At 40.4% G+C, this 25,749-nt stretch overlaps 3 protein-coding genes and 2 pseudogenes across 6 annotated transcripts in view; 3 read left to right on the top strand and 2 right to left on the bottom strand.

Moving 5' to 3' along the window:
- Window positions 1-1,068: 1,068 nt before the first annotated feature.
- LOC120784001 lies at window positions 1,069-2,284 on the bottom strand (annotated as a pseudogene).
- A 1,912-nt stretch (window positions 2,285-4,196) lies between these two features.
- Window positions 4,197-5,554, top strand: LOC120784585 (trypsin-1-like). Of its 2 annotated transcripts, none has more exons than XM_040118503.1 (6): window positions 4,197-4,236; window positions 4,337-4,487; window positions 4,633-4,883; window positions 5,002-5,138; window positions 5,269-5,370; window positions 5,507-5,554. In XM_040118503.1, exons 1-6 carry the CDS (start codon window positions 4,197-4,199, stop codon window positions 5,552-5,554), a joined length of 729 nt encoding a protein of 242 aa, XP_039974437.1. The 2 variants fall into 2 exon arrangements, with proteins under 2 accessions (XP_039974437.1, XP_039974438.1); XM_040118504.1 differs by having other exon boundaries at window positions 4,633-4,887; window positions 5,012-5,138.
- A 1,525-nt stretch (window positions 5,555-7,079) lies between these two features.
- Window positions 7,080-8,195, top strand: LOC120784000 (annotated as a pseudogene).
- Window positions 8,196-8,709: 514 nt separating this feature from the next.
- mrpl17 (mitochondrial ribosomal protein L17) lies at window positions 8,710-10,304 on the top strand. Its single transcript, XM_040118507.1, has 3 exons — window positions 8,710-9,135; window positions 9,644-9,712; window positions 9,823-10,304. Exons 1-3 carry the CDS (start codon window positions 8,962-8,964, stop codon window positions 10,075-10,077), a joined length of 498 nt encoding a protein of 165 aa, XP_039974441.1. The 5' UTR covers window positions 8,710-8,961; the 3' UTR covers window positions 10,078-10,304.
- A 3,615-nt stretch (window positions 10,305-13,919) lies between these two features.
- Window positions 13,920-25,749, bottom strand: part of tmem145 (transmembrane protein 145) — a 37,444-nt gene continuing 25,614 nt past the window's right edge. For 2 of the 3 annotated variants that reach the window (XM_040118586.1, XM_040118589.1), the window contains 8 exons: window positions 25,451-25,519; window positions 24,734-24,814; window positions 24,275-24,353; window positions 22,699-22,792; window positions 20,164-20,336; window positions 19,332-19,452; window positions 18,760-18,948; window positions 13,920-16,500 (listed from right to left, as the gene is read on the bottom strand). In XM_040118586.1, the coding sequence (XP_039974520.1) occupies window positions 16,267-16,500; window positions 18,760-18,948; window positions 19,332-19,452; window positions 20,164-20,336; window positions 22,699-22,792; window positions 24,275-24,353; window positions 24,734-24,814; window positions 25,451-25,519 (1,040 nt within the window). In that variant the 3' untranslated portion in view covers window positions 13,920-16,266. Of the gene's footprint in view, window positions 16,501-17,692; window positions 17,809-18,759; window positions 18,949-19,331; window positions 19,453-20,163; window positions 20,337-22,698; window positions 22,793-24,274; window positions 24,354-24,733; window positions 24,815-25,450; window positions 25,520-25,749 lie in introns of those variants that run through there. The other variant, XM_040118588.1, reaches the window with a different exon arrangement.

Raw genomic sequence — 25,749 nt, 5'->3', positions numbered from 1 at the left:
ACAGCCCATTTCAGAGTTAAATTATAGAGCCCCAAAATGTCCCAAAAGTTTAAACAAGTTAAGAACTTCTTTTGTGTAAAAAGTGTCTTGAGTGTAAACAGTGTCAGGCTTTATGGCTTGAGCACTTAGTGTGGAAGATAATATGCACACAGACTATTCTCAGTGGACTTAACTCTTTTCCCGTGTGTAGATATGCATGGCAATCTGATCTATAATAATGCATGAAATTTTACAAGTTAATTTTGTCTGTAAAATGATACCTGCCACATAAATAAGTGCTGGGGAAGAAGTATAAGGTAGCATAAACTGGAAATACTCAAGTAAAGTACAAGTACCTAAAAACTGTACTTAAGTAAAGTACTTGAGTAAAATGTACTTAGCTGCATTACACCACTGGTAGAAAGGACTTTGTATCAAGAAAATTTAATAAAAGGAACAGAAGTAGGAAAAAACACTAATGGGAGAGACTAATGACAGCAAAACAAAACAACGTGAATAAATACAAGTGAGTAATTATTGTAGAAAAATTATTACAGAGCAGCCTAATGATACAAGTATGATTTTAGAAGTGACCTAAAATTGATAACGACTGTATGTCAGAATGATATCCTCAGGCAAGAACAGATATAATTCAGAATAATGCTAATTTGTTTCCCTCAGTCCACACCGAGCATATAAAATGGAAAAATTCTACCTGTAACCACTAAAAACTCATATTTATAAACTCATATTGCACTGCAGTTCAGCCGGTGTCAGAGCGAAAAAGTAATATTTTACATCTTTAAATGCTGATACAAGAGATGGTGAAGTGATGGTTCATTTAGTTTTTCTAGTAATACTTCTTGGATTTCTGTGTCCTTATTATCAATGAAATGGATGAATAAGAACTTAATCACTTGACATCAAATTCTTGGTAAAAAAAAATAATGGCCTGTCACCTGCAATAATTCAGGAAATGATTTTAAGAGAGATAAAATAAATTCACAGATTATAAAATTCTGCATAATTACATATCACTTTATTTTTTGTACTTCTTCATCCCAAGCACAAAACATGGTATTGAACAGTCTAAAATGTTGAGTTGTCTGTCTGATGCGCAGGTCGAATGGAGGAGTTAATAGCTGGCCTTCGGGCTGTGCAGCCACTCAATCTGCACACAAACCTGAAAATGGAAAGACATTAGTCCGTTTTTTTTGCAGTGTCACTACATTAAACATTGTAATATTTGCTATATCTTATATCTTTAGTTGATGCTGTGAAATGTTACCTAGTAGTAGAGGTAGTAGGGTGGTTTTTCTCAGCACATCTGTAGCCCCAGGACAAGACACCATGCAACTCCCTGTTGCACACATACAACAGGGCCACCAGAGTCACCCTGAGAAGGAAAGAGAATTAATTACATTGTAAACCTTTACATTGCCATACTACTTAATTATGGTATTGCCAACGCAGCAAATTTTAGAAAGGAGTGAAAAAATGTAGACCACTTTGAAAAATGAAAAAAGTGATTTTGATAGAAAATAGCAAAGATGCAAACCTGGCAGGAGTCCCTCCCTCCAGGTATCCAGCACAGAACATGGTGTAGTCAATCATGCCGTGGTAGGAACTGTGACAGTCCTCAAGTCCTCATCAGACAGGATGGGGATGTCCAGACACCGCTGCCTGTTACTGTCAGCAGCTGCAACAAAAAAAAAATTTAAAAAAATGGATTGTTAGAGTTTGCAGGCAAATTCTTTGAAATATACATTTAGATAAAGGTTCAGAAATCTAAGCTTGTCTGTAATAACTGTTTTCAAAGAGATGTTACTCACTGGAGCTCATGGTGTTGCCCCAGCCAGAGACTCTGCACATGGTTCTAGCGGGGGCCCGGCTGGTGGGCAGAGCCTGAGGCTGCACATACCAGCTGAGGCAAGCAGGCTCGCTCAGCTTGAGTGGCATCATGTCATTTTCAAGAGCGTAGCGGTTGCAGCGGGTGGCCGATGATCCGGGAGTGCCTCTAATGTGATGCTCCCCCATATGCACCTCGATAAGACTGAAAGAGACAGAGGATGGTAGATGCTTGTTTTCCATGTTTGTATTTTTTCCCCCATCAGGGGGCCTAAAATACCCGGACTGTGCTTACGACTTGTAGCAGTGAGCGGAAGTCCCAACCCAGTTCTCGTTGACCACAGAAGCGGGGGCCAGAGTTCAGAGACACTTGACGGGGCTGAGAATGAGGGGTGAACTCATACCCTCCGACGACCTTGTCTTCCTCTGTTGCAACCGAGAACAGACGTAAGACAGGCAGAAATAGTTAGTAGTTTGCTGCACTAATGGAGATACACAAAAGTATACAAGACATGAAAGTCAGTCTCCTTCAACGTAATGCATTGTCTCCAATGAGCAGAACAAAGACTTAATGGCTGCCGTGTGATCAAGTCAGTTTATTTCAATCCTAGTTTTATATTTACTCCAAGCTGGCCTATAGGTCCAAAATTGCCAATCCAAATAAAGACACAAGACTTGATGGTGAGGTACTGACCTCCAGATGTAGGTGGTTCATCCCAGGTGATAGACCGTTAAGTCCAGGAGTCACATGCCTCTGGTCCAATAATATTTAACCCAATATGGCTGGAACAGCTGGATTATTCACATAATGGCTTTATTCAAGGCCGAGTCACAGATCAGAAGAGGTAGCCAGCAATAAAAGATTTAATCTAGGAGTATATCAAACTTTGTTTACAACAAGCCTAACGTAATGACTGGCACACAATGGATGTATGTGTTGTATTAAAATCCATCTAATCCATTCAGAGATCGGAATTTTTTTTTTCTTCAAGTCTGAATAATTGCTCTGTTAGAAAATAATACCGTACTTCACTGCATTTTTTCTAATCGCTGTATGACAATCTATTTGATTGCAACTACATGTGACATTTAACAGTAGCATCCAGCGATTGTACAATTAAAAAACAACTGAATCAGGTTCAATTCATCTATTAACGTGAAGAAAAATAATATTAAAAATCCACCCATTTACTAAAACCATATTGTATATAGTGGATTCTAAATGGATTCTGAATCTTCAGAATCTGATCTCTGAGGAGTCATGCAGCTGTTCCTTTTACGGTCACTATGATTTATCGTCAAATTGTGGAAGCCTAATTGTAACATCTAAAAAATCAAGTATGCCTCAGGTTGACTCAGACAGCACCAACAGCAGATCTGCTCTGTATTTCAGCCTGTTGTGCAGATGTATGATATATTGATATTTAATTCTTCGAAATCAGCTTCACTGTAACACTGTTACAAAATGCCTGACTCTGGATGCATTTTTATTAGATGATACTTGTGTCAAAAATGTCAGTCACTTCAAAATGACATTCAAAACCAATCCGGTTGGTCACTGAGAAGTGCCCTGACAAGGGATTTTTAATATAGTAACTGTGATAATATAGTGATTTCATGTCTTGGTGTTGTTTCCCTCTCATCATTTCTCTGACTCAACATTTATTTTAAAGTGTTCTATCTAAAGACACATGGGTTGGTTTTCCTTTGAAAGCAACATTCAGCAACTGTGGTTGTGAACCGGGCCATCTGCAGAGCCGCAGCCTGTATGCACAGCGCAACTCCATCTATGTCAGGGGGAACGATTACAAAGTGCATCCTGTGCTGAATACAGACATATAGCTACAGAGAGAGTGTACTCTGCAGTAATGTCACATGGAACATTTAGTTAAGAAATAGTCAAATTATGAAAAAAAAACTGTAAACTAGCCAAAGAAGATACCAAGAGAAATTGTCGTTTTTGTTCTTCAGATCAGTGAATTCATTTGAAGGACCTACAGTCAATTATGCAGTCATAGATCAATCAATCCATGTCATATGAATAATGTCTTTTCATATAAATGAGGACATTTGCTACATTAACTTTTAAAATATATTTAAATGTTTTTTTCCCTAATGTTTGCCTTTTTAAATTTCTTCTGAAAAGGTTTATAAATGATATAATTTAAGCTGTACAGGATGTGAGTACAGACCACCCCATTGCCAAAAAAAATATTTGCCTTTCAAATGCCCAGAATTGTTTTTCCAGCACCCTGACTGGTCAAAAATAACAGTGGGAGGTGTGTTCAGCAGGGAAGGGGGAGAGGTACCTTTCTTTATAAACCAGGGATCCAGGTGAAGTGTCTTATCGACGAAGTCAGACTGGAAACATGAGGTCTCTGGTATTTGTTCTGCTCATCGGAGCTGCCTGTAAGCATATGTCTTTCTGCTTGTATTCATTAATTTTAATAAGTTAATTATAAAAACATTCACTTGGTTGCTGACTGTTTGGCCTCCTGTGTGTTTTCAGTTGCCACGGAGGAAGACAAGATCGTCGGAGGGCATGAGTGCACGCCTCATTCTCTGGCCTATCAGGTGTCTCTGAATTCTGGCTACCACTTCTGTGGAGGCTCCCTGGTCAACGAGAACTGGGTTGTGTCTGCTGCTCACTGCTACAAGTCGTAAGCACAGTCCCCTTGTTTTCCAACACTCAATAACAGTCTCATTATAAGTCTGATTTATTCTCCTGAGGAGTAAACTGATAATTATTGGATGGTGATTTTTCTGTGCTTTCACAACAACCCTCTGACTTTCTATTGTTTTTAGCCGTATTGAGGTGCGTCTGGGCGAGCACAACATCAGGGTCAGTGAGGGAACTGAGCAGTTCATCATCTCCTCCCGTGTCATCCGCAACCCCAAATACAACCCCTACACCATCGACAATGACATCATGCTGATCAAGCTGAGCAAGCCCGCCGTCCTCGACCAGTACGTGCAGCCTGTGCCTCTGCCCACCAGCTGTGCCCCTGCTGGCACCATGTGCACAGTCTCTGGCTGGGGCAACACCATGAGCTCCAGTGAGTAACATCTGCATTTTAACTGCTAAGAGTTCCACCATTTTTTCAGCGCCACATTTTCTCAAAATGTGTGTTATTTTAAACCTTTTTCCCCCATACTTTGTTTTACACATTGTAGCTGCTGACAGGAACAAGCTGCAGTGCCTGGAGATCCCCATCCTGTCTGCTCAGGACTGTGATAACGCCTACCCTGGCATGATCAGTAATTCCATGTTCTGCGCTGGATACCTGGAGGGCGGCAAGGACTCTTGCCAGGTATGTCACAAGAGGAATCTGCAAGAGGCCGTTTCTAGACTAGTGCATCTCAGTTGCATTGTTCATTGAAACAATTCATTTTTGTTTTGTTTTCTTAATCGTTCTTATTCTCTCTCTCTCTCTCTCTCAGGGTGACTCTGGTGGCCCCGTCTTGTGCAACGGTGAGCTGCAGGGTGTCGTGTCCTGGGGCTACGGATGTGCTGAGAAGGACCACCCTGGTGTCTACACCAAGGTATAACTATATAATTTTTAACAAACAATATAGCTATTTGAGTTTTAACTCTCACATTGTGCATGCCCAGTTAAAATTAAGTATAACTGCTGCTGGCTATCTGCGCTAACAAACTTTGTTCTGTCTCTATTCACAGGTCTGCATCTTCAAAGACTGGCTGGAGACGACCATGGCCAGCTATTAAGTCTGATCCTGCGACCAGCATTTTACTCTGCTGCCTTTCTTACATCACTCTAACTCCAGGATTGTCGTAGAGTTTTAAACGACGTGCAACCATTTTCCATCTGAAACAATAAAGTCTTATATCGTGACTTTCAAATGATGTTTCTCTTCATTTTTTTGCCTGGGTCTCCCCACATCATGGTACACAATATTTTAAAAGTTCTTAAAGTGCTTGTTGCCCCACAGTAGAAACAAGGCTTATCTTGTATTTACTACAAATACTGTATTTTGACATCTAAAATGTTGAAGTGACAAACTTATAAACTGATATTATAATATGCTATACAATGTGTTGTAGCAATAGTTGCTAGCTGAATAGCCAATTTTCATTAACACAAAAATATTTGTCCAGTGCAGTGAAGTTTTGCACAAATAAACAGGTAATCTAAGAAAAAGCACTGATCATTTGTTACATCAGTGACTTTAAGTTCATTCTTTTGCATATAGAGTATGTGACCAAATGCTTATAATATTTCAGCTAGCGTTAAAATTGGTTTAAAAGCTGCATGTCAAGTTTCTATTCATTTTAATCAGAACTACCTAAACCCTTGTCAAATATAATCAACTTTGCAAAACAGCCCATTACTTAGAGAGACTCAGATAAAGTCAAGTCAATTTGTTTATAGATCAAACAAAGTCCCTGCAGGGAAATGAAATAGATAAACCGATCCACAAGATCCATAAGAATATACAATATATAATATATAATAAATACACTGTTATGTTAATAATGGTCAGAGAATAAAAAGTGGCCGAAATATTTTCACTGACAAGAATCTGAAGCAGTGGCAGAGCTGATGGAAATATAGACTGAGTAACCACAGTCACGACACAGAGACAAGACGACATCAACAGTCGTGGAAGACTGCAACTGCAATGCACTCTCTTTTAAAATCGGACATCATCATATCATATAAGAATAGAAAAATGTGGAAATTTAATTTGGCTGCATATTTAGCGGCACAATACGTGACTGTATGTCATAAACTGAGTCAAAGAAGTTTCAGCTGAATGTGACAAATAATACTGCACATCAACTGTCTATTTATTTTATCTAAATGTTTTTGCTCAAATTGTTTTATTAGTTAATGTATTAATGTATTATTTCTTTATTCTTTAACTAATTTGTCACTTTAACAACATTTTGACAATGTTGTTCTGCTGAGCTGAATTAAATTGAGCAAAAGAAGGAAAGAGTGATATATACCGTCACAGTGCCCGGTGGAGCCTCTCTCACAGACAGACTCATTCATTCACTCATATATATATATATATGAGTGAATGAATGAGTCTGTCTGTGAGAGAGGCTCCACCTGGCACTGTGACGGGGGCCGAGACAAGGTCAGGATGCTGATAACAACCTGTACCAAACACACTGTACTCTACTCAAACCAGGCCAGATATATATGGTTTCAAATTGCATTATCATCAAAGAACAGAGCAAAACCCTTTACCAAGAGTCCCATTACAACTATGCATTTCATGAAATGATCAAAAGACTATCTGGGTTTTTTTTTTCAGTTGCCACAGAAGATGACAAAATTTTTGGAGGGCATGAGTGCATGCCTCATTCCCAGCCCCATCAGGTGTCTCTGAATTCTCGCTACCACTTCTGTGGAGGCTCCCTGGTCAACAAGAACTGGGTGGTGTCTGCTGCTCACTGCTACAAATCGTGGGTGCTCCTCAAACATCCCCCTGCAGAGCTACAAAACTCCTTGCACAATGAATCCCATCCGTTCCCTGCTCTGACCCGCTCATTCACAGCATCTTCCTTTATCTTTCAGCAAAATGGACACCGTCCTCGGTGATCAAAACCACTGGTTCATGGATGGCAATGAACAGATCATTCCTGCTGCCACCCCAACTACGAGTCCTGGCTGGTTAACAATGACATCATGCTGATCAAGCTGAGCAAGCCTGCCACCATCAACCAGTACGTGCAGCTTGTGGCTCTGCCTGCAAGTTGTGCCCCTGCTGGCACCGTGTGCACAGTCTCTGGATGGGGTGTGACCATGAGCTCCTGTGACTATCAAACACTGTCTGGATACAGGGCTGCTGTTATTCACTCTACATGTGTCCATCATTTATTTGTCCTTGTGTGTCTGGCTCCATATTTCCATAGCTACTGTCCGATGAGGACTGTGACAACTCCTACCCTGGCATGATCACTGAGGCCATGTTCTGTGCCAGATACCTGGAAGGTGGCAAGGACTCATGCCAGGTTTGCATCTCTGCTTTTATAAAGCATTCATCTATCTTCTGTAGTACCCTCAACACTGAGCTGAGACTTAACACTTTCATACATGTCCAACTGCTCTTAGGGTGACTCTGGTGGTCCTGTTGTGTGTAACGGGGAACTGCAGGGTGTTGTGTCCTGGGGCTTTGGGTGTGCAGAGAAGAACCAACCTGGTGTCTATGCCAAGATAAAAAAAATAATGGTTTCCCACCGCAATCATTTGTCTCTCTTTTATGACACAGAAATAGTCTCAAAGCCTGATGTGACATAGAGTTTTCAATATTTCTTCTCCATTTTTTCCCCCTCTCTCTTGCATCAGACCTGCATTTTCACAGACTGGCTGCAGAGCACCATGGCTACTTACTGAGTCTGACTGCTGCAGCTTTTTCTATACTGCAAGATCCTGAAATTCTGATTGTTGAAATGGCGATTGAAATAAAATAAGTGTAACACCAACATTTTTAGTTCTTTCTTTTATTTTGTAATGCTCCGTCTCTTTGTTTCTCTGCCTCTCTGGTCTTCCTGGCTAATCGTCATGCAGAATGAAATAAGGGGGAAAACTGACGCAATATCACTTAAACCTGTGTTTTTGTCAATTTAAAATCATCTTATAATGCATTGAGACCACGTCGTTATAATAGACAGGTAAAAAAAAGATAAAAACAGAACAGAATTATGAAGAAATAGTATTAGAAACCAAACAAGAAATAGGTCCTTAGCAATCAGGAACCACAGAATATAAAAAAGAATTTCAGTATTATCCGCTGTATTGTAAACTTTGTATTTAATAATAACAAAACAACGTCACGAAGATATACAGATGTACAAGTGTCCTCTATCACTTCCTTTCAAGGGTTACAAGAACGACAAAATCTTCTGGCTCCAGTGAGTTAAGCGGAACTGTTGCTCCCCTGTTCCATGACCGAGTCGGACAAATTTATCGACGCACCACCAATGTCAAACCCAGCACCCTTCGCATAGAAATAACTGACCTGAGGACTTGGTCTTATTTCGGGTTAACTGCTCTATCATCCACACATACGGTTCAATTGAAACCCGTTCACCCTTTCACGCAGTTTGGTTCTGCGTTTCTTTGTCTCGGACTCTCGCACAGGCGAATCTAACCGGACAGGATGCGCCTCACGCTGCAGGCGTTGATCTCGCACGGCCGGGTGGCCCGGAAGATGGGTCTGGGTCCCCAGTCCCGGATCAACATGCTGCGGAACATTTTGACAGGACTGGTGCGACATGAGAGGATCGAGACCACGCTGGCCAGGGCAGACGAAGTCCGCTTCTACGCCGAAAAGGTAACTAGCTGTCCAAGTCAGCCAGTGTCACAGTATGTAGCCAGCTGTGCTTGGATAAATGAAAACAGCATAGAAGTTGCATAGAAGACACATTGGCTTCTCAAATGTAGTTGTTGGGAAAGGATCAATATCAGCCTCCAGACACATGGAGAAGGTTTTGTCCATAGAGGTTCGGAGTGAATCCTCTGAGAGGCATCAGTGAGGCAGGGCACTTTGTAGGGTGTGTTTTCGGTAGTGATAGTTATGAGAGAGTGGCGGAAGTGTTCCAGCAGAACTCCTGAAACCTCCTCCACGACATTTCAGGGTCCCTGGACCTAGTGAGACGGTCACTGTGCCACATGACAGCTGGATTTTGCTCTGTCCAAAAAATGTTCACCCTACCATGTCTATTTGTGTTTGCTCTCACCAAGATTATTTTTGTGTGAGGACGGTCTAATGTGCATCATATTCCGATTTTTTTGTTCCTCTGATTGTATGTGTTTTCTTGTTTTGTTTTGTTTTCCCCCAGCTGGTTGACTATGCCAAAAAGGGAGACACTGATGAGAAGGCGATGAAAATGGCCAGTTTTTGGCTGACGGTACGTGTCTGCAGCTTCTCGCAGCTGTTAAGTTACAAACGGTTTCCCTCCGCATGTGAAAAAGTTGATGTGAAGTCATCGTTCAGTTTGAGTCTGTTTCCTCTCTTCAGGAAAAGGATCTGGTCCCAAAGCTCTTCAAGGTCCTTGCCCCGCGGTTTGAGACTCAGTCGAACGGTTACACACGGATGGCACGCATCCCCAACAGAGAGAACCTGGACAGAGCTAAGATGGCCGTCCTGGAGTACAAAGGCAACCCCTTCCCGCCTCTCTATCCCGCGAAAAAGGAGAACGAACTGACCCTCATCAACCAGCTGCTCAAAGGCTACAGAGAGGACAGGGCACAAGAGTTAGCTGCGAAATCATAATTCATACCATGGTGGGGGATAAACGCTTAACTTGCTGACGGTCGATGGTTTGGATGCTGAAATGCACTAAAGAGTCACGTGCAAACTGTGGCCTATAGAGACTGATGCGTTTCTTCAGCAAAAGAACAGTTCAAAAGCTACATTGCGTACAGGTGCAGCCAAGAACATTTCTGTAAGAGAGCATATCTGATTGGTTATGTATTAATAAATGTGATTTCCTAACCGAAGTAACGCTTTATGTCTTTGAACACAAAAATATCCATGTTTGTCCTGTTGACCATGTGAGGTTTGGCTACACAGCGGCAGCTCACGAAAAGAAACAGCTCTCTTCTTGTACCCATTTTGTCGAGACATGTAGACAGTTGACAGAATTTCTTACACATTTTAATATGGGAACAGCGGAGCTAAACAGCACCAAAATTTTAATCTGTTGAACTATAAGTGGTTCTGGACAGTTCAGAGAGAATTAAAGTTAACAGGCTTTTTTCACAGCAGACATTTTGACTCGTATTATGAAACGCACAGGTGTTTTACGAATAATATTAACAAAGGCTCTGTTAAATTCAAAGGCCCCCAGTAAGACATGCCAGTGTGACAGTGAGCCAGCACGCATGGTACCAGGACCCTGAAACTAAAACGGTTACGATCATTCATTTTAGGATTTACACCCGTGCTTTTCCTACTGTGGCGTGTCAAAATGTCTTGTGTGAAAAAGGCCTATGGACGGGGCTGTAGCTTTTCACAGTTGTTCACGAACTAGCTGGTCAATGAGCTGTAGTCAGTGTATATGACCATGAAAACCTCCCTTTGCCTTTTTCAAAAAGAAAAGCAAACCAGTAAAAAACCCTGAAATAAAAAGTACTAGGTTTGTGAAGCTAATGTTTAATTTTGAACAAGTATTATGTCAAATCTTGAGTATTTTTTTTTTCCAGACCATAGTTTATGGTTCAGTTTGTATGTATGGTGAAAAAAACAAACAGACCAACAAACACCTTATTACAGAACTGTTCACAGCGCACATTCTGACTCTGACTAGCAGAAAAATAACAGGTGTAACTAAGAACGTCAACAGTGGCTCCACTGCAAGACGTACATGGAAACGTTAATGTTATCAACTACACCTGTGCTGTTCACTCAGTGAACAACATCCTTACGTCCAGGTCTTCAAAAATCTTAATCAAAAATGCCATAAAAGGTATTAAAGTCCTAAATTTGATTCGCAAGGGTCTTGAATATTTTTCTTGCCCGCCTTAGACAGTAACATGAACTTTTTTGTACGCGTTGCGGGCTGTCAGGACACGTTATACACCTCTAAACTAGAAGTGGGATTGTTGTGACAGTGAACGGTGCTGCGGAGGCGGTTTAATCTTTTTTGTGGAGGTTCAGTCAGCACCATCAGACCCGTAGCAAACACTGTCACTACTGCTAACTACAGTAGCTGGGAGGCTCATCGACTCTTAATGGGCAAGCAACAGTTGTAGCAGAATTGCAAATTAATTTCTAATTGGTTTAATCCATCCATAACTTTTCGGCTATTTATCTGCCTACAGGTCATTTTAGTTGATTAATTATGTTATAAGGGATTATTGTTATATTTCATACAGTTCAGCTGGGAAGTACTGACAAAAATGACAATAAATTAATGTATTTAATTCTATGTGGTGTTGAAAAGGTCTCCTGACAAATGATAGAACACCTAACAATGTAATGTATAACAATAGAAAACCACAAGCCTTTTCTCATTAAAACCGAAGTTGAAATAGAATAATAAAGTGTTTATATATTGTAGGACCATTGCATTGCATTAAATTTGATGAAATACGATAGAAAAGGACTTCATGGCAAAATAACTCCCTTAAAAATACATACATTTTTCCTTTAAAGACTGTGGCAGCAATTAGGCTGAAAGTCATTTGTAAATTTCGACCCTTACTGGGGAACGGGTGCAGACAGGAAAGGTTCGCTGTGACTCTGCACTTCAGCAGTCCACAGACCGGGATACTGGCAGTGACTGTGAAATAATTAGGCCAGCCTACATTAGATTGTGACCAGCCTGGAGTCTGTCCCTTTGGTGTTTTACTTAATAATATTAACAAAGGCTCTGTTAAATTCAAAGGCCCCCAGTAAGACATGCCAGTGTGACAGTGAGCCAGCACGCATGGTACCAGGACCCTGAAACTAAAACGGTTACGATCATTCATTTTAGGATTTACACCCGTGCTTTTCCTACTGTGGCGTGTCAAAATGTCTTGTGTGAAAAAGGCCTATGGACGGGGCTGTAGCTTTTCACAGTTGTTCACGAACTAGCTGGTCAATGAGCTGTAGTCAGTGTATATGACCATGAAAACCTCCCTTTGCCTTTTTCAAAAAGAAGTCCTACTTGCAAACCAGTACAAAAACCCTGAAATAAAAAGTACTAGGTTTGTGAAGCTAATGTTTAATTTTGAACAAGTATTATGTCAAATCTTGAGTATTTTTTTTTTCCAGACCATAGTTTATGGTTCAGTTTGTATGTATGGTGAAAAAAACAAACAGACCAACAAACACCTTATTACAGAACTGTTCACAGCGCACATTCTGACTCTGACTAGCAGAAAAATAACAGGTGTAACTAAGAACGTCAACAGTGGCTCCACTGCAAGACGTACATGGAAACGTTAATGTTATCAACTACACCTGTGCTGTTCACTCAGTGAACAACATCCTTACGTCCAGGTCTTCAAAAATCTTAATCAAAAATGCCATAAAAGGTATTAAAGTCCTAAATTTGATTCGCAAGGGTCTTGAATATTTTTCTTGCCCGCCTTAGACAGTAACATGAACTTTTTTTGTACGCGGTTGCGGGCTGTCAGGACACGTTATACACCTCTAAACTAGAAGTGGGATTGTTGTGACAGTGAACGGTGCTGCGGGAGGCGGTTTAATCTTTTTTGTGGAGGTTCAGTCAGCACCATCAGACCCGTAGCAAACACTGTCACTACTGCTAACTACAGTAGCTGGGAGGCTCATCGACTCTTAATGGGCAAGCAACAGTTGTAGCAGAATGGCAAATTAATTTCTAATTGGTTTAATCCATCCATAACTTTTCGGCTATTTATCTGCCTACAGGTCATTTTAGTTGATTAATTATGTTATAAGGGATTATTGTTATATTTCATACAGTTCAGCTGGGAAGTACTGACAAAAATGACAATAAATTAATGTATTTAATTCTATGTGGTGTTGAAAAGGTCTTAAGAAGTCCTGACAAATGATAGAACACCTAACAATGTAATGTATAACAATAGAAAACCACAAGCCTTTTCTCATTAAAACCGAAGTTGAAATAGAATAATAAAGTGTTTATATATTGTAGGACCATTGCATTGCATTAAATTTGATGAAATATGATAGAAAAGGACTTCATGGCAAAATAACTCCCTTAAAAATACATACATTTTTCCTTTAAAGACTGTGGCAGCAATTAGGCTGAAAGTCATTTGTAAATTTCGACCCTTACTGGGGAACGGGTGCAGACAGGAAAGGTTCGCTGTGACTCTGCACTTCAGCAGTCCACAGACCGGGATACTGGCAGTGACTGTGAAATAATTAGGCCAGCCTACATTAGATTGTGACCAGCCTGGAGTCTGTCCCTTTGGTGTTTTACTTTAATGGACTCTCGTAATGAGAACAGATTCTAAATATGATTTACGGATATTAGATTTACCCCTTTGGACACATGCCATTGTCCAAACTGGAACACAAACACTCTCGCTTATTAAGACAGGAGCCAAATAATACACACGCTCACCAAGGCCTCTAATAAAAACATATTTTTTTTATTATTTTGGCAAAAAGTGTATATGTACAGTGTATTTAGAATTGTCATTTGACACCGTTAAAATGCATCTGAACAGTGCTTCAGTGATGTGCTCTTAACCAGATCGCTCTGAGTAGCCTAAAAGCTGTGCTGTTTTTTCTGTCATGCATACTTAATCTCTTTTTCTTCAAGTTCTCCCCCCTAAGTGTGTGTCTCAGTCCTGTAAATTAACATCAATATCTGCGAGGTTGAAGCAGTGATGCGGTATCAGTAAGCCTGCCCGTTCGTCGAGTCCTCCAGTGTCTGTTCAGTCGAGTCATGGCAACCGTAACAACAGGCAACGGCAGAGAAAATGGCAGACATGCCAAGTTTAAACCAGACACAAAATCAGAAATAACGACTAGTACTCTTATTCAAGTATCATTCTGACTAAGTTACACCTCTAAACTGCACTCTTACAAGTTACACACCACAGTCCTAAAGTACTCCATTACAGCAAGATTGCCACTGATAAATCTGTGGACGACTAGTTGAGTACCACTGATTCTATGAATCAGAAATAAATGAATGGTCAAGATAAAACAGCTGAATTTGTTAGTGTCCTTTCATTGATTTTTTTTTTTTTAATTTTCTGAATTTCAGGAAAGTGTTGGTAAATTCAGTTTCAATGACATTCTTACATGAATTATCAACTTCATTAATTCAATGTTAAATTACGTTGACCGAGCATGATACGTTCCCTAAAATGTCCGGGCAGCCGATGACCTTTTCAGACTGTATTTACAGGTGTATGCGTCTGGTATACTACTCAATGTGGTGTGAATAAAGGTTTTAAAGCAGTCTTATAAGGTGACATCACCACGAACAAACAGACCAAGACCAGGAACATTAAAGTGCTCCATGCAGGACGGACAAAATGTACAGTTGTGTTGCTGTTTTCACAGTTCGTCTACAAGGATTTTTTTTTGTTTTTTGTTTTTTTTTTGTCTTTTTGGTCATAGCTCAATGTTAGGGGGATACAAAACTAGAAATATTTGTTCAGCTTTTCGCACAGTTCAAACATTCAGGTGCGAAAAACAGACAAATAAAATATTCATGTTTCAGGTACTAGACGGGATGGGGATTAAGTTACTTGTATTTTAAAAAAAGAAAGCCTCCTGCTCTTTAATCATGAATGTCTTATAGATGGAAGCCAAAGACAGTTCGCCAGAGCTGTACTATAGTATTCCAGTAACTTGAAAATCACCCGTTCTTGTGCTGTATTGCATCAGTACATTCACCAACGTCTACATACACAGAAATGACATTTTTGAGCAGGCATATTTTGCACTCCAGTGAAAATTCAACTAAAACCGATACAGTATAATATTGGTTGTCATATTGGGTTTCAGACAGCACAAGAGGGTTTTGTTTGGAATAAGAACTAATAGAATTTATCCTGTCAAAAATATACTAAAGCCTATTGTATGTATTTACAAAAGTATGGATTTCAATACACACAATAAGCGAATATTGTATGATCACGTGGAGTACATATATCAGCTTTTTGGACAGGAAATACAATACAAACATGCGTGTTTTACAAGTACCCAGAGGTGCCCACAGTTAATGTGACATTTTACATTTACACATTAGCATATCAATCCAGAATAACCAGCTGCAATGAAGGCATATTAGAAGAGAAATTAACCCAACAAATTCCATATAGAGTAAATATCTATGCTTTATCAAAATGTGCCAAACATTTAAAAAAAAAAAAAATCTTTTTGTTTTTGTTTTTTTAAAACATGAATTCGATAAATGGAATGGAATGACATTTTTCAATGGTCACAGCACCAACTGGAATTTAATGATGCGGAAAAAAACCATGAAAACAAAATTCCTCTTTTGAAATAAAACTATATATAGTGGTAGCTCTCTCCAGTTTTAGCTATTTACAAAACTCTTCCAGGCACACCATCAATGCCTCATGAATTTTTGAATAAAAGTATTTTAAGAATTTTGTTCATTTCCGCATCGTGCACAGCTATCATTCTATTGCTCTGGCTACATCCACTTTGTCATCTTTCTCCCTGTGTGCCTTTTACTGGTCAGCATCAAATATTTATTGCTCCTTTATTCTTTAACAAGCTTAGCACTCCTACTCTCAGCCATTTCCGCCTCACTCCTCCATGCAGGTTATTTCCATTCACAGGTGAAAAGGGACCATTTAGGAATTCACATTTCTGATTATTTCTCTTCTTCATCCTTCCAAACTTTTTTTTGGCTGTCCCTTTTGTCTTTAAACAGTTACACCTTGATTTCCACTCTTCCTTTACTTTGTATTTGTCATTCTGTCCATTCCCTCCATACCTTCCCCCATCTGCCTCTGTCCAGTCTTTCCTCCCATCTCATGCCTTTGTTCCGAACCCTGCTCCTCCTCCACTCTGCATGCTGAAATATTCGGTGAAGGAGGGGAGCCGCGGCGGCAGCGGGGGTGAGCGTGTGGCCGGGCGGGGGGGTATCGGAGGTGGGGGCAATATCGATGTCAAGTCAGCAGCAGTGGTGATTATCTTCTGCTCGCTGTTCCTCGGCACCTCCGGTCCTTTACAGGCCACCGTCTCCTCCACCGTCTTCACTGGATCCTGGAAGGAGGAACATGATAGTTTTGCACATTCGACCTCGTCTTATCCTCGGGATGAAGGTTACGGGAATGTGTTGCCCTGGCCGGAAAGTGGGACCTTGTAGACACTGTGTCAGTAACACCATACTATATATCACATTTTGACAGCTTCCTCTACAGCTCAGTGATGCTGCCATGGTTATATAGGTTGGGGTAAATTACACATGTACTGGGTTTCCTGACCTCCAGGCTTCACCCGGTTCACTTGCATGACCCTCCACGAAACTACAGTTCATCAAACCAGACTCTACTGTATATTAATCATTACTGTATGTAAGCCTTCATGTGGGCCCGGAGGGCTTGGTTTAAATGATTAAATACATTATGAGGGGAATTTTTTTTAAATATATGTGTCACAATATGGTAAATATATGCAAAAATCTAGGCCCATTTTCAATATTTTCATTAATTAATCTGGTAATTGATGAATCTATTAACTGTTTGGTCTACAAAACAGTGAAAAATATTCATAATTTCTAAGACCTCAAGGTCACATAACCAAATGTATTTATTTATGAGATTAATGTTCTGACACCTTAAGATATTCAATTTAGTATAAATGTATGACAAAGAAAAGCAGCAAATTTTCACATTTTAAAGCTGGAATGATCAGATGTTTGGCATTTTTCCTTGAAAATTACTTAAATGAATAACCAATTATCAAAAAAGTATCAGATAAACATTCATCCTAATGATTCGAGTTGTTTTTCAAAATCTATATCTTAGTTGTCAGGACTTGTTCTGACTGTCATTTGTTGAGATACTTTTGTTCTAATTTCTTTGCACTGGATGTGCTGCAAACCATGAATTTCACTAAAACCTTCAGTTATTAAACTCCTCTAACTTAGATGTTATGATACTAAACACAATTTTATACTAAGAAAATCTTGCCCATCTTGGAAAAAAAATGATAAATTTGTTTTATTTGACATTTTTCAATTTGGCTTCAGGCGACATAGCACAGGGACTCCTGTGATAGCCTGAAAAGTTACCCTTCAGGCCAATTTCTGCAAAACAGTAACACAGCAAATTTGCTGTGGCCTTTCATCAAATACCCCTGATCCAACAGACTCACTGTGACAATGCAAGTAATCAACTGCAACTACATTTACTTCACTTAGATTAGGACAACACAAAGATCGTTCTGTTCAACAACAGAAAACAAAAGTTTTATTGGACTTTTTTTAAGCAGCCGCACTCATGCCTGGTCTTTCCAGTTTCTTCAAATTAGATGTCTGCAGCAAATGCATCAAGTCTGCTGGCAAGGTTTCTAACAGGAACAAAGAGAACAAAGCACGGCATAAACTACTGTTTACTGTTTTCACTTACTCAGAGAATCAATTTCTGAGTATTAGATTACAGAACACATAATTGCTCATCCTAAACCACTTTCGAATGTAAATTAAAAACCCGTTTTCTCCACTGCACTTTTATTTTATTATATTTTGTTCTATATTCTTCTGCCATATAACTTCATACATTTTAATTCTCGTTAAGTTTTAATGCCATTTTATCCAATAAACACTTGAAAGGTAATGCACATTTAAACTTACTAGTAGTGATTGTGTGACAACTGTCATGCATTTTGTCAGCTTTGTATCTGGTACTACTTGGGTTCACCAATTCAAGTTGTATTAATCCTGCTAGTTTCTGCACGTTGTGTCAGTGTAGTTGAAGATCCAGAGCTCTTCTTCTGTCACTCATTTCTGTTCAGTATGAAAAAGCAACTTGCTTGCTTGTTCATCACGGCAAACAACGGCTTAAATTTGGTCTTGTCAAACTTTCTATTTAAATCGTTATTTTGTTGCGCTCATGTGTTTTCATATCAGCGCATGTGCTACAGTAAGCTGTGCTTATTGTCATTCACCCGATGCCCACAGGAAGAAATAAACTGCATAAACATGTCCTCTTACAAACTGTATTGTTACACTCATATCTTGTAATTTGAGCCTTTTTTGATGAGACAGCAGTTAATTTCAAGCTAGGTTTGACACAGGGGAAACTCAGACTTTAAAAGCAGCAAAAAATGTGTACAACTTAGTTAATCTAATTATGTGAAGAAAGCACTGCAAAATGATTACGGGGAAGCATTAAGTGAATATACGGTAGACACATACAGTTCATGAGCTGTAATTCTCATTCTCAATTCTCACTTCAACAGCATCAATCCAGGATATCAACCAGGCATCCAAAAACATGCACACATTACGGTTAGACTCACTGATTGGATGGAGAAGAGTTCAGTGAAGTTGGGTTGAGAGTCTCCAAGGAAGGAGCTATTTCCATAAGCGTGATGGGGGAAACTCTCGGCACCCTCGCCCCCTTTTGGACTGGACAGCAGAATCCCAATCTGGGATGTCCGAACATGATATGGGAAGTTCTTATTGGCTGCTGAAGGGCGTGTGATAACCTACGGGACAAAAGTATAAAAAGGTGTGATGATTTCTGCTAATTCTTACATATATAATCTATGTATATACAGTATCTAACACAAAGCCAGAGCATATGAGGTCCAAGTGACAAGGGGGGGAATTGCAATGCATGCACTGCTCAGGAACATAAATGGAAATTTGCCTGAGCAGTACAGCCCATTAGTAAAGAACAATGTGTCGAAGGTGAGGAAAAGGTAGATAATGATGTGTTGAGGAGACAATCAGTGTGAAGCAGTTATGTCACAAGCATAGTGAATAATGTATGACTGACAGTGGCAATAATGACTCTTGAATAATGTGAACTAAGCAGAAGTGCAAGGGTCTGCATGAGCATGTGCGCGTTTGTGTGTGTGGTACGAACGAGGAAGACGATGTGAGCGTAGAGGTGGATGCCGAGCTGAATGCCATTGACGATCTTCTCCCGGGCCCAACGAGGAATCCCATAGTTGGCGATCAGAGCCATAACAGGCACTGCAAAAAACCTGAGGAAGACAAGTGGGGAGATTAAGGATAACAATGTGGAGAAAACTAAATGAAAGGAAAAGATGACAGTAGAGTTTGATGGTGAAAGAGAGGCAGCGGAAAAAGTAGAAGCAGCTGTAGAGCACAGAGAGAGATAAAGATGGAAGGAGAGGAGAGGCGTAGATAATGAGGCGGGAGATAGTCGTAGCAATGAGACAGTAATACAGATTATATTAGTTTTTGTAATATACCCTTCATTTCAAGCTCATGCTGTTATACACAGAGGCAGAGGAAAGGCAGAGGGGCTGAACAGAAGGGTGTTTCTCTGGGTTGTATAAATGAAAAATGCTACTTTCTGGTACAAAGATTTAAACTATTTTGCACACACACAGTATATGGACAGATTATTCCAACAGAAGAGATCTCATCAGCTGAGTAAAAATAGATATTTTCCTCTAGCAATACCTCACTCAAGTACAATTATCTACAGTACAAGTAGAGCACACAGGTTGGGAACACGATGGTATAAAAGGGTAGTGTAAAATAAACAACTTTTCATTCCGGGACCGCTAAAACATCATCTATTTCGTGCACATTACAAAGCAGCATAAATTATTCAAATTGAAAAGACCTCAAACAGAGAAATATGTATTTTACTACTCCTGCAATCTCTGGCTCAGGTGCTATTATCAGGTGCAAGGGCAGAGTAGGGGAAGCTGTGCAGGTCTCACCATAGTGTGTATGTGGTGAAAAAAGGGACATAGAAGGGCTGTTTCTCTGGGTAGTGTTTCAGAGAGACCAGCACGGCATAGCAGAACCACACGTAGGCCAGCAGCTGCAGGCCCATCAGTCCGTAACCTGCAGGGCTGTCATAGGCATACAGCACTTCACCTGGGTCAAAGAACTGGCACAGGGACATAAGAACACACGAACACACACACTTAAATGAGCTAAACTTTTACACAAAGTAGAAAAAAAAGCATCTATTGGCTTGGCTTCACATTCTAGTCTGTTCCCTAATTACTAAGATGGATGGCTCATGGTTCAGCTGATGCACTGTGATGACCGAGCCAAAGCTCAGCTTGTAGCTTTCTGTGAGTCTTTGACATCGACGTTTCTCCACAACTAGGTCATCGGCATGCGTGCGCACAAGTTTGTGATTGTGTGTCGCGTGTGTGTGCTTGACGCTAGATTGCATTTTACAGTCCAGTGACGGGATAGCGTTTGCCATACAGGGTTACGCTTGCTACATAATGCATAGGTCTGACTGCTCGGTGTGGAGCTTCTTGGTATCCAACCGGGCAACCAGAGCCTGTCGGGTTCTCGGCTGCAGGCCCAGTACCAGGAACACATTCCATTTCGGTTCCAACTGTAACCTAGTTTGGGATATTTTGAGCAGGAGCTCCCCTGAGTTTTGAGCTTTTTAATCGCAGGGACCACGTAAGAGGGCAGGCGGCAGATAAATTACACCGCTTCAGGTCCACATATTGCAGTGCAAGAGATGGCTATAGGCTCCAAAATTAAATATAGCACAGATACTTCCACTGCACTATTCCCATTGGGTCATTACCATGCTGTATTCAAAGACTGTAATCCACTGGCCCTAAATGTACCATCATTACATCTGAATTTGCTGAAGCCTCTGCAGTACGCAGAGATGTATGTAACACTCCTGAGTGTGTTATTAATTCATAAGCTCAGCATCATAGCTGGTGAAATCTGTTTCCGTCTTCACATGCAGAACATAGACACACAGTATAATTAATGAGAGAATATCAAACAGAGTGCTGATCAGTAAGTTTAACTTTCCAATTCAAGGTAACTATAAAGAAACAATCACTGATCTAAGATATATGGTCTCAGGTACAGTAGTAAGTATTGCGATTCTCTTTAGTTGTGATTGTAGCTGTAGTTGCTGCCTAATTGTTCCTGTCAGGATCCATAATTTGTAACTCATCAAGGAGTTTCTATAATTCTTTTAACGATGGACTTGATGCATATTCATAATTAGCAATATATCAGTGTAATGGGTGACTTGACAGAAAAAGCTATTATTACAGCCCATGCTGATCCCTGGGATCAAGTCTTCTATGAATATTTATGAGATTATTAAATAAAAGCCGAAGAAAGCAGTAATAAAGTATAAGTGCAGATACTGTGTCCAGCATCAATAATCAGAAATCTTGCACCCAGTCATCCTGGGCATAATTCAGATGCTGCTTTCAAGTCACATCTCAAGAGGCGGAACTTTGAACTGTTCACGTTTTACTAGTTGGGATATGAAAATGAACAGAAAAGTAACTCAACTGCAGAATACTTTGCCTTTAGTTACTAGTGTGATTTTATTAGTGTGAAAATTAGGGCTGCCACTTGATTATTTTCACTGCTTAAAAGTCTGTCAATTGTTTACCCAAATCTTAATCTTTGTCTTTAAATTGAGTCGGTGTTGCAATTTCCCAGAGTCAAAGCTGATGTCTTCAGATTGTCTGTTCTTTCTATTCAATGTTTCCAAAATGAAACCAAAATATTTCATAAATGAATTTTCATAATATACAGTAATACATAAAAAAGCAGCAAATCTTCACAATTGAGAAGCTGCAAATAGTGAATGTTTGGCATTACAAAATTGATAATCAAAATTGTTGACTACTAATTTTCGACTAGTGAAAAGAACAGATAATTTTGATTTTCCATTCACAAATTCCCTGCAACCTGCAACGAACTTCTAGTCCTTGCTGCTTGTATTTATGCCTGATAGGCACATTTATTTTCCAAGTTGGCACCTCATACTTAAAGAAAATCCAACATCACATTAACAAAACTCAATTAATGTGGCTGTTAGTGAGGAGAGTGAACGATGGGTGTTGAGTGCTGAAATAGTTAAATAAAATCGATGATGATTGAAAATTAATCAACGCATTTGATTATTAATATTTTAAAACATTTATGCATTTATGGGATAAATCATTAAAATCATTCAATAAAAATACCAAACATCATCTCGTCACTGACTTCTTTTGGTTTTATGTCATTGTAAATGGAATCTCTTCGGGTTTTGGACTGTTGTTCACTTTAAAAGCTGCCACGTTGGGCTCAGATCATTTGTGATTTCAATGAAAAGAAAAAAAAAACAAACAAAAAAAAAAAAAAAAATCGATAGATTGATCAATGATGAAAATAATCACTACTTGCTGCCCAGTGTTCACTGTAGTACAGTGTTGGTAATGTATTGTATGTGTGTGTGTGTGTGTGTTTGTAGTGTGTACCTCGGCCTCATAGATGAAGAGAATGACGTAGGTGATTGTGTAGACTGTCATGTAGATGCTCAACTTGACTGACCCACTGTGACTGATCCTCGCCCTGACACATGAGAGTCAGAGGTTGCACACAGGTTAGAGGAAGGTAAGACAACCAAAAAAAAAAAAAACACAGACACACTTAGAGATACACATATGGGATGGAGTGATGCAGAGGCACATGGAAACACACACACTAAAACATCCATTTGTTTCTTTAAACTCAAGCAAAGACTGTTTCTCTAAAAACAGCTATGCAACACCACACAACACAAAGGACTGGTGTGTCCAAATCTGAGCTTTACATTGTAAATACAAAATGGCTGCAGACTAATGGAGACGACAGGCTGTGAAAAAGCTGTCCACACTCACAAAAAGCAGAAACTAATGCTTCTTTATTTGCAGTTAAACGGAATCATTTCAGAATTAAGCCTTCATTAGCATTTAAAACATCTTTTTGCTCAGAGCAACTCATCACCACACACACCAGAGAAACATATCAAAGTTGTCGGGTAGTTATCTCCAAACTCACAACTTATCAGTCACTGCAGATAAACAGCCATTTTTTAAGCTTGATGGTGATGCAGTTTCAAGTTTATTCACTGGGGCTTTAAGAGGGTTTAGTAAGTCCAAGAGATCACAGAATCTTCTGAACCAAGAGGAGGATGTAATCCTATAGTTGAAAAAGCCATCTTAAATCTTGCAAGCTCAGTTTTCACTTCATGAGTTCAGTCTGGAAAAAAACTCACAGAGAATCAATTGAACATGAAGCAGGACCAATCTTAAAACGATGAGCAGTGGTTTAGTTGATGACTCACCACCACTCAAACTCAAAACCTTGTGAACTGCAAATTAACTAGCTGTTGAGTGTGCACTCCACGGCCCTTTCCTCACACAAAAATGACTCAGAAAGCAACTTCTGAGGATATGTATTGGCAGAAATTTAACAACGTTTCAAGAGCAGCTGGCATGTTTTTCCAGTCCGACAACTAGATTTTGGGACTGGAAGTGGAAAATTAGTAAGAGCAATGACAGTTGGGTGAGTGTGGGGCACTCATCCAGTCAGGTGTATGATGGATACATGCTGATGTTCCAGCTAAGGAGAGCTCTCATAAATCATCTATTGTGCAGTCTATCCGAAATGATGCCTGTCCCAAGGAAATGTCCCCTAAGCTTTGCCAGAAAAAAGTGAGTGAACAAAAAAACTGGCAGCTGGGTTTGTAGGGCAAAGGGTCATCCTGCAACTGACATAAATACACAAAACCGACCTAGAGTTCACACCAGAGCAGCCTCCATCTATCACACGTATCAGGTGTTCATCAACGCTTTCAGAGCCAGCGTACTGACTTCTTGACTGACACGTAACATTGTCATGTTGTGAGATAGTGTTATGACTGTGATAGCGAGGCCTGACAGTGAGAGACAGTGGCAGCGCAAACACACGAGCACAAGGTGACAGGCTCACATAAACAGGGATACACATAGGCTCAAGCAAAGTACATGTACACTTACACATAAGGTACAAAAAAAACTGCAAACCCCCCACCTGGTGACAGTGAAACCTTTGCCCAACAATATGAGCATCAGAAGGAACACCAAGAAACTGACGGAGAACAGTAATTTCCCTAGAGACATACAGAGATGGAGAGAAAGTGAGAAAGAAGACAGAGGGAGTAATTAGGTTGTGGTTTTCCAAATCTGTAATATCAGAGGGGAAATTTAAAATCAGGTCACCACACACATATCCGCACGCGCGCGCACACACACACACACACACACACACACACACACACACACACAAACACACACACACACACACACACACACACACACACACACAGACAAAATCATGCATGATCCTGCGTATGCCCGTCAAACCAGCCATTACAGCTCTTCACTTGCTAACACATCCATCATTGTCCACTCGTTCAATCTGCTCGGGCTGTGAGTGATTTTCCAGTGAGTCAGTCAGTCAGTCAGTGGCCACTGCAGGAGAAGAACTCACCGAGTATTTTCAGGCTGCCGTTGCCAACTCCATCTCTCGCATACAGGCCCCAGTAGACACAATGAAACAACAGGCTGAGCACTGCCAAACGGAAAAGATGCAGAGAGGAGAGAAATGGGAAAAGAAGAGAAGGGAAAAGAGAGGAAAGAGGAAAGGGGAGGGAAGATATGGGAGAAGAAGAGAAGGAGATGAGGAGAGGAATTGGAGAAAAGATAAAGAACAGAGGAGACAGATGATAACGCAGAAAGTGAGAGGGCGGGGCGGCGGTTGGGGGGGGCAGAAGAGAAGAGGAATTGATAAAGGGAGATGAAAAAGGAGCAGAAGGCTTGAGTGGAATGGGAGGAGAGGGAGGAAGGGAATTTAGGGGTGACGGGGGAATCAAGAAAGGATTTGCAGAGGGGACAAGCAAGTGAGAGGGAAAAAAGTGAGATAAGGGGAGAGGAGAAAAAGGAGAGGATAGGATGAGATGAATGAGGGAGTGTTCGTCAGTGACAGCACTCTACACTGAACACTGTGGCACAGCACGGCTGTTTGCAATAGTTCCTATTCATAGGCTAATAAGGGTGATAACATCTTGGCTCTTGAAGTGGGGATTAAGGTATGAGATGCTGCAGCCATGCAAGAGGCTCATTGTCATCTTGAGTGTCTGAGGCATAATGTGTGTGTTATAGTGTGTGTGTGTGTGTGTGTGTGTCTGTTCAGGACAGAAGCTCTCACCCTCCACACCTGCCGCCGTCATAAACATTTTGTAGGTTGTGTGAAGAAGCTGTCTTCCCTTCAGATTGTCTGCAGGGAAAAAAAAAAAGAAGAAGAATGAGATAGAGGTGACGACAGTGTGTGCGTGTTGGTGGGGATAGAGATAAAAAGGATGGAGACATGCTAACAGATGGCAGGGAGTGAGGTATTGAGAGTGAGAGACAGAAGAAAAGAAAGAACAAGGGAATGGGCCAGGCAAATGGGGGGAGCGACCATTAGTATGCATCCATCTTGCGATGTCTGTCTCTACATCTTCTCTA

Source organism: Xiphias gladius, chromosome 22, assembly GCF_016859285.1.
Source record: "Xiphias gladius isolate SHS-SW01 ecotype Sanya breed wild chromosome 22, ASM1685928v1, whole genome shotgun sequence".
Classification (NCBI taxonomy): Eukaryota; Metazoa; Chordata; class Actinopteri; order Istiophoriformes; family Xiphiidae; genus Xiphias; species Xiphias gladius.
This window is presented reverse-complemented; position numbering and strand designations above follow the sequence as displayed.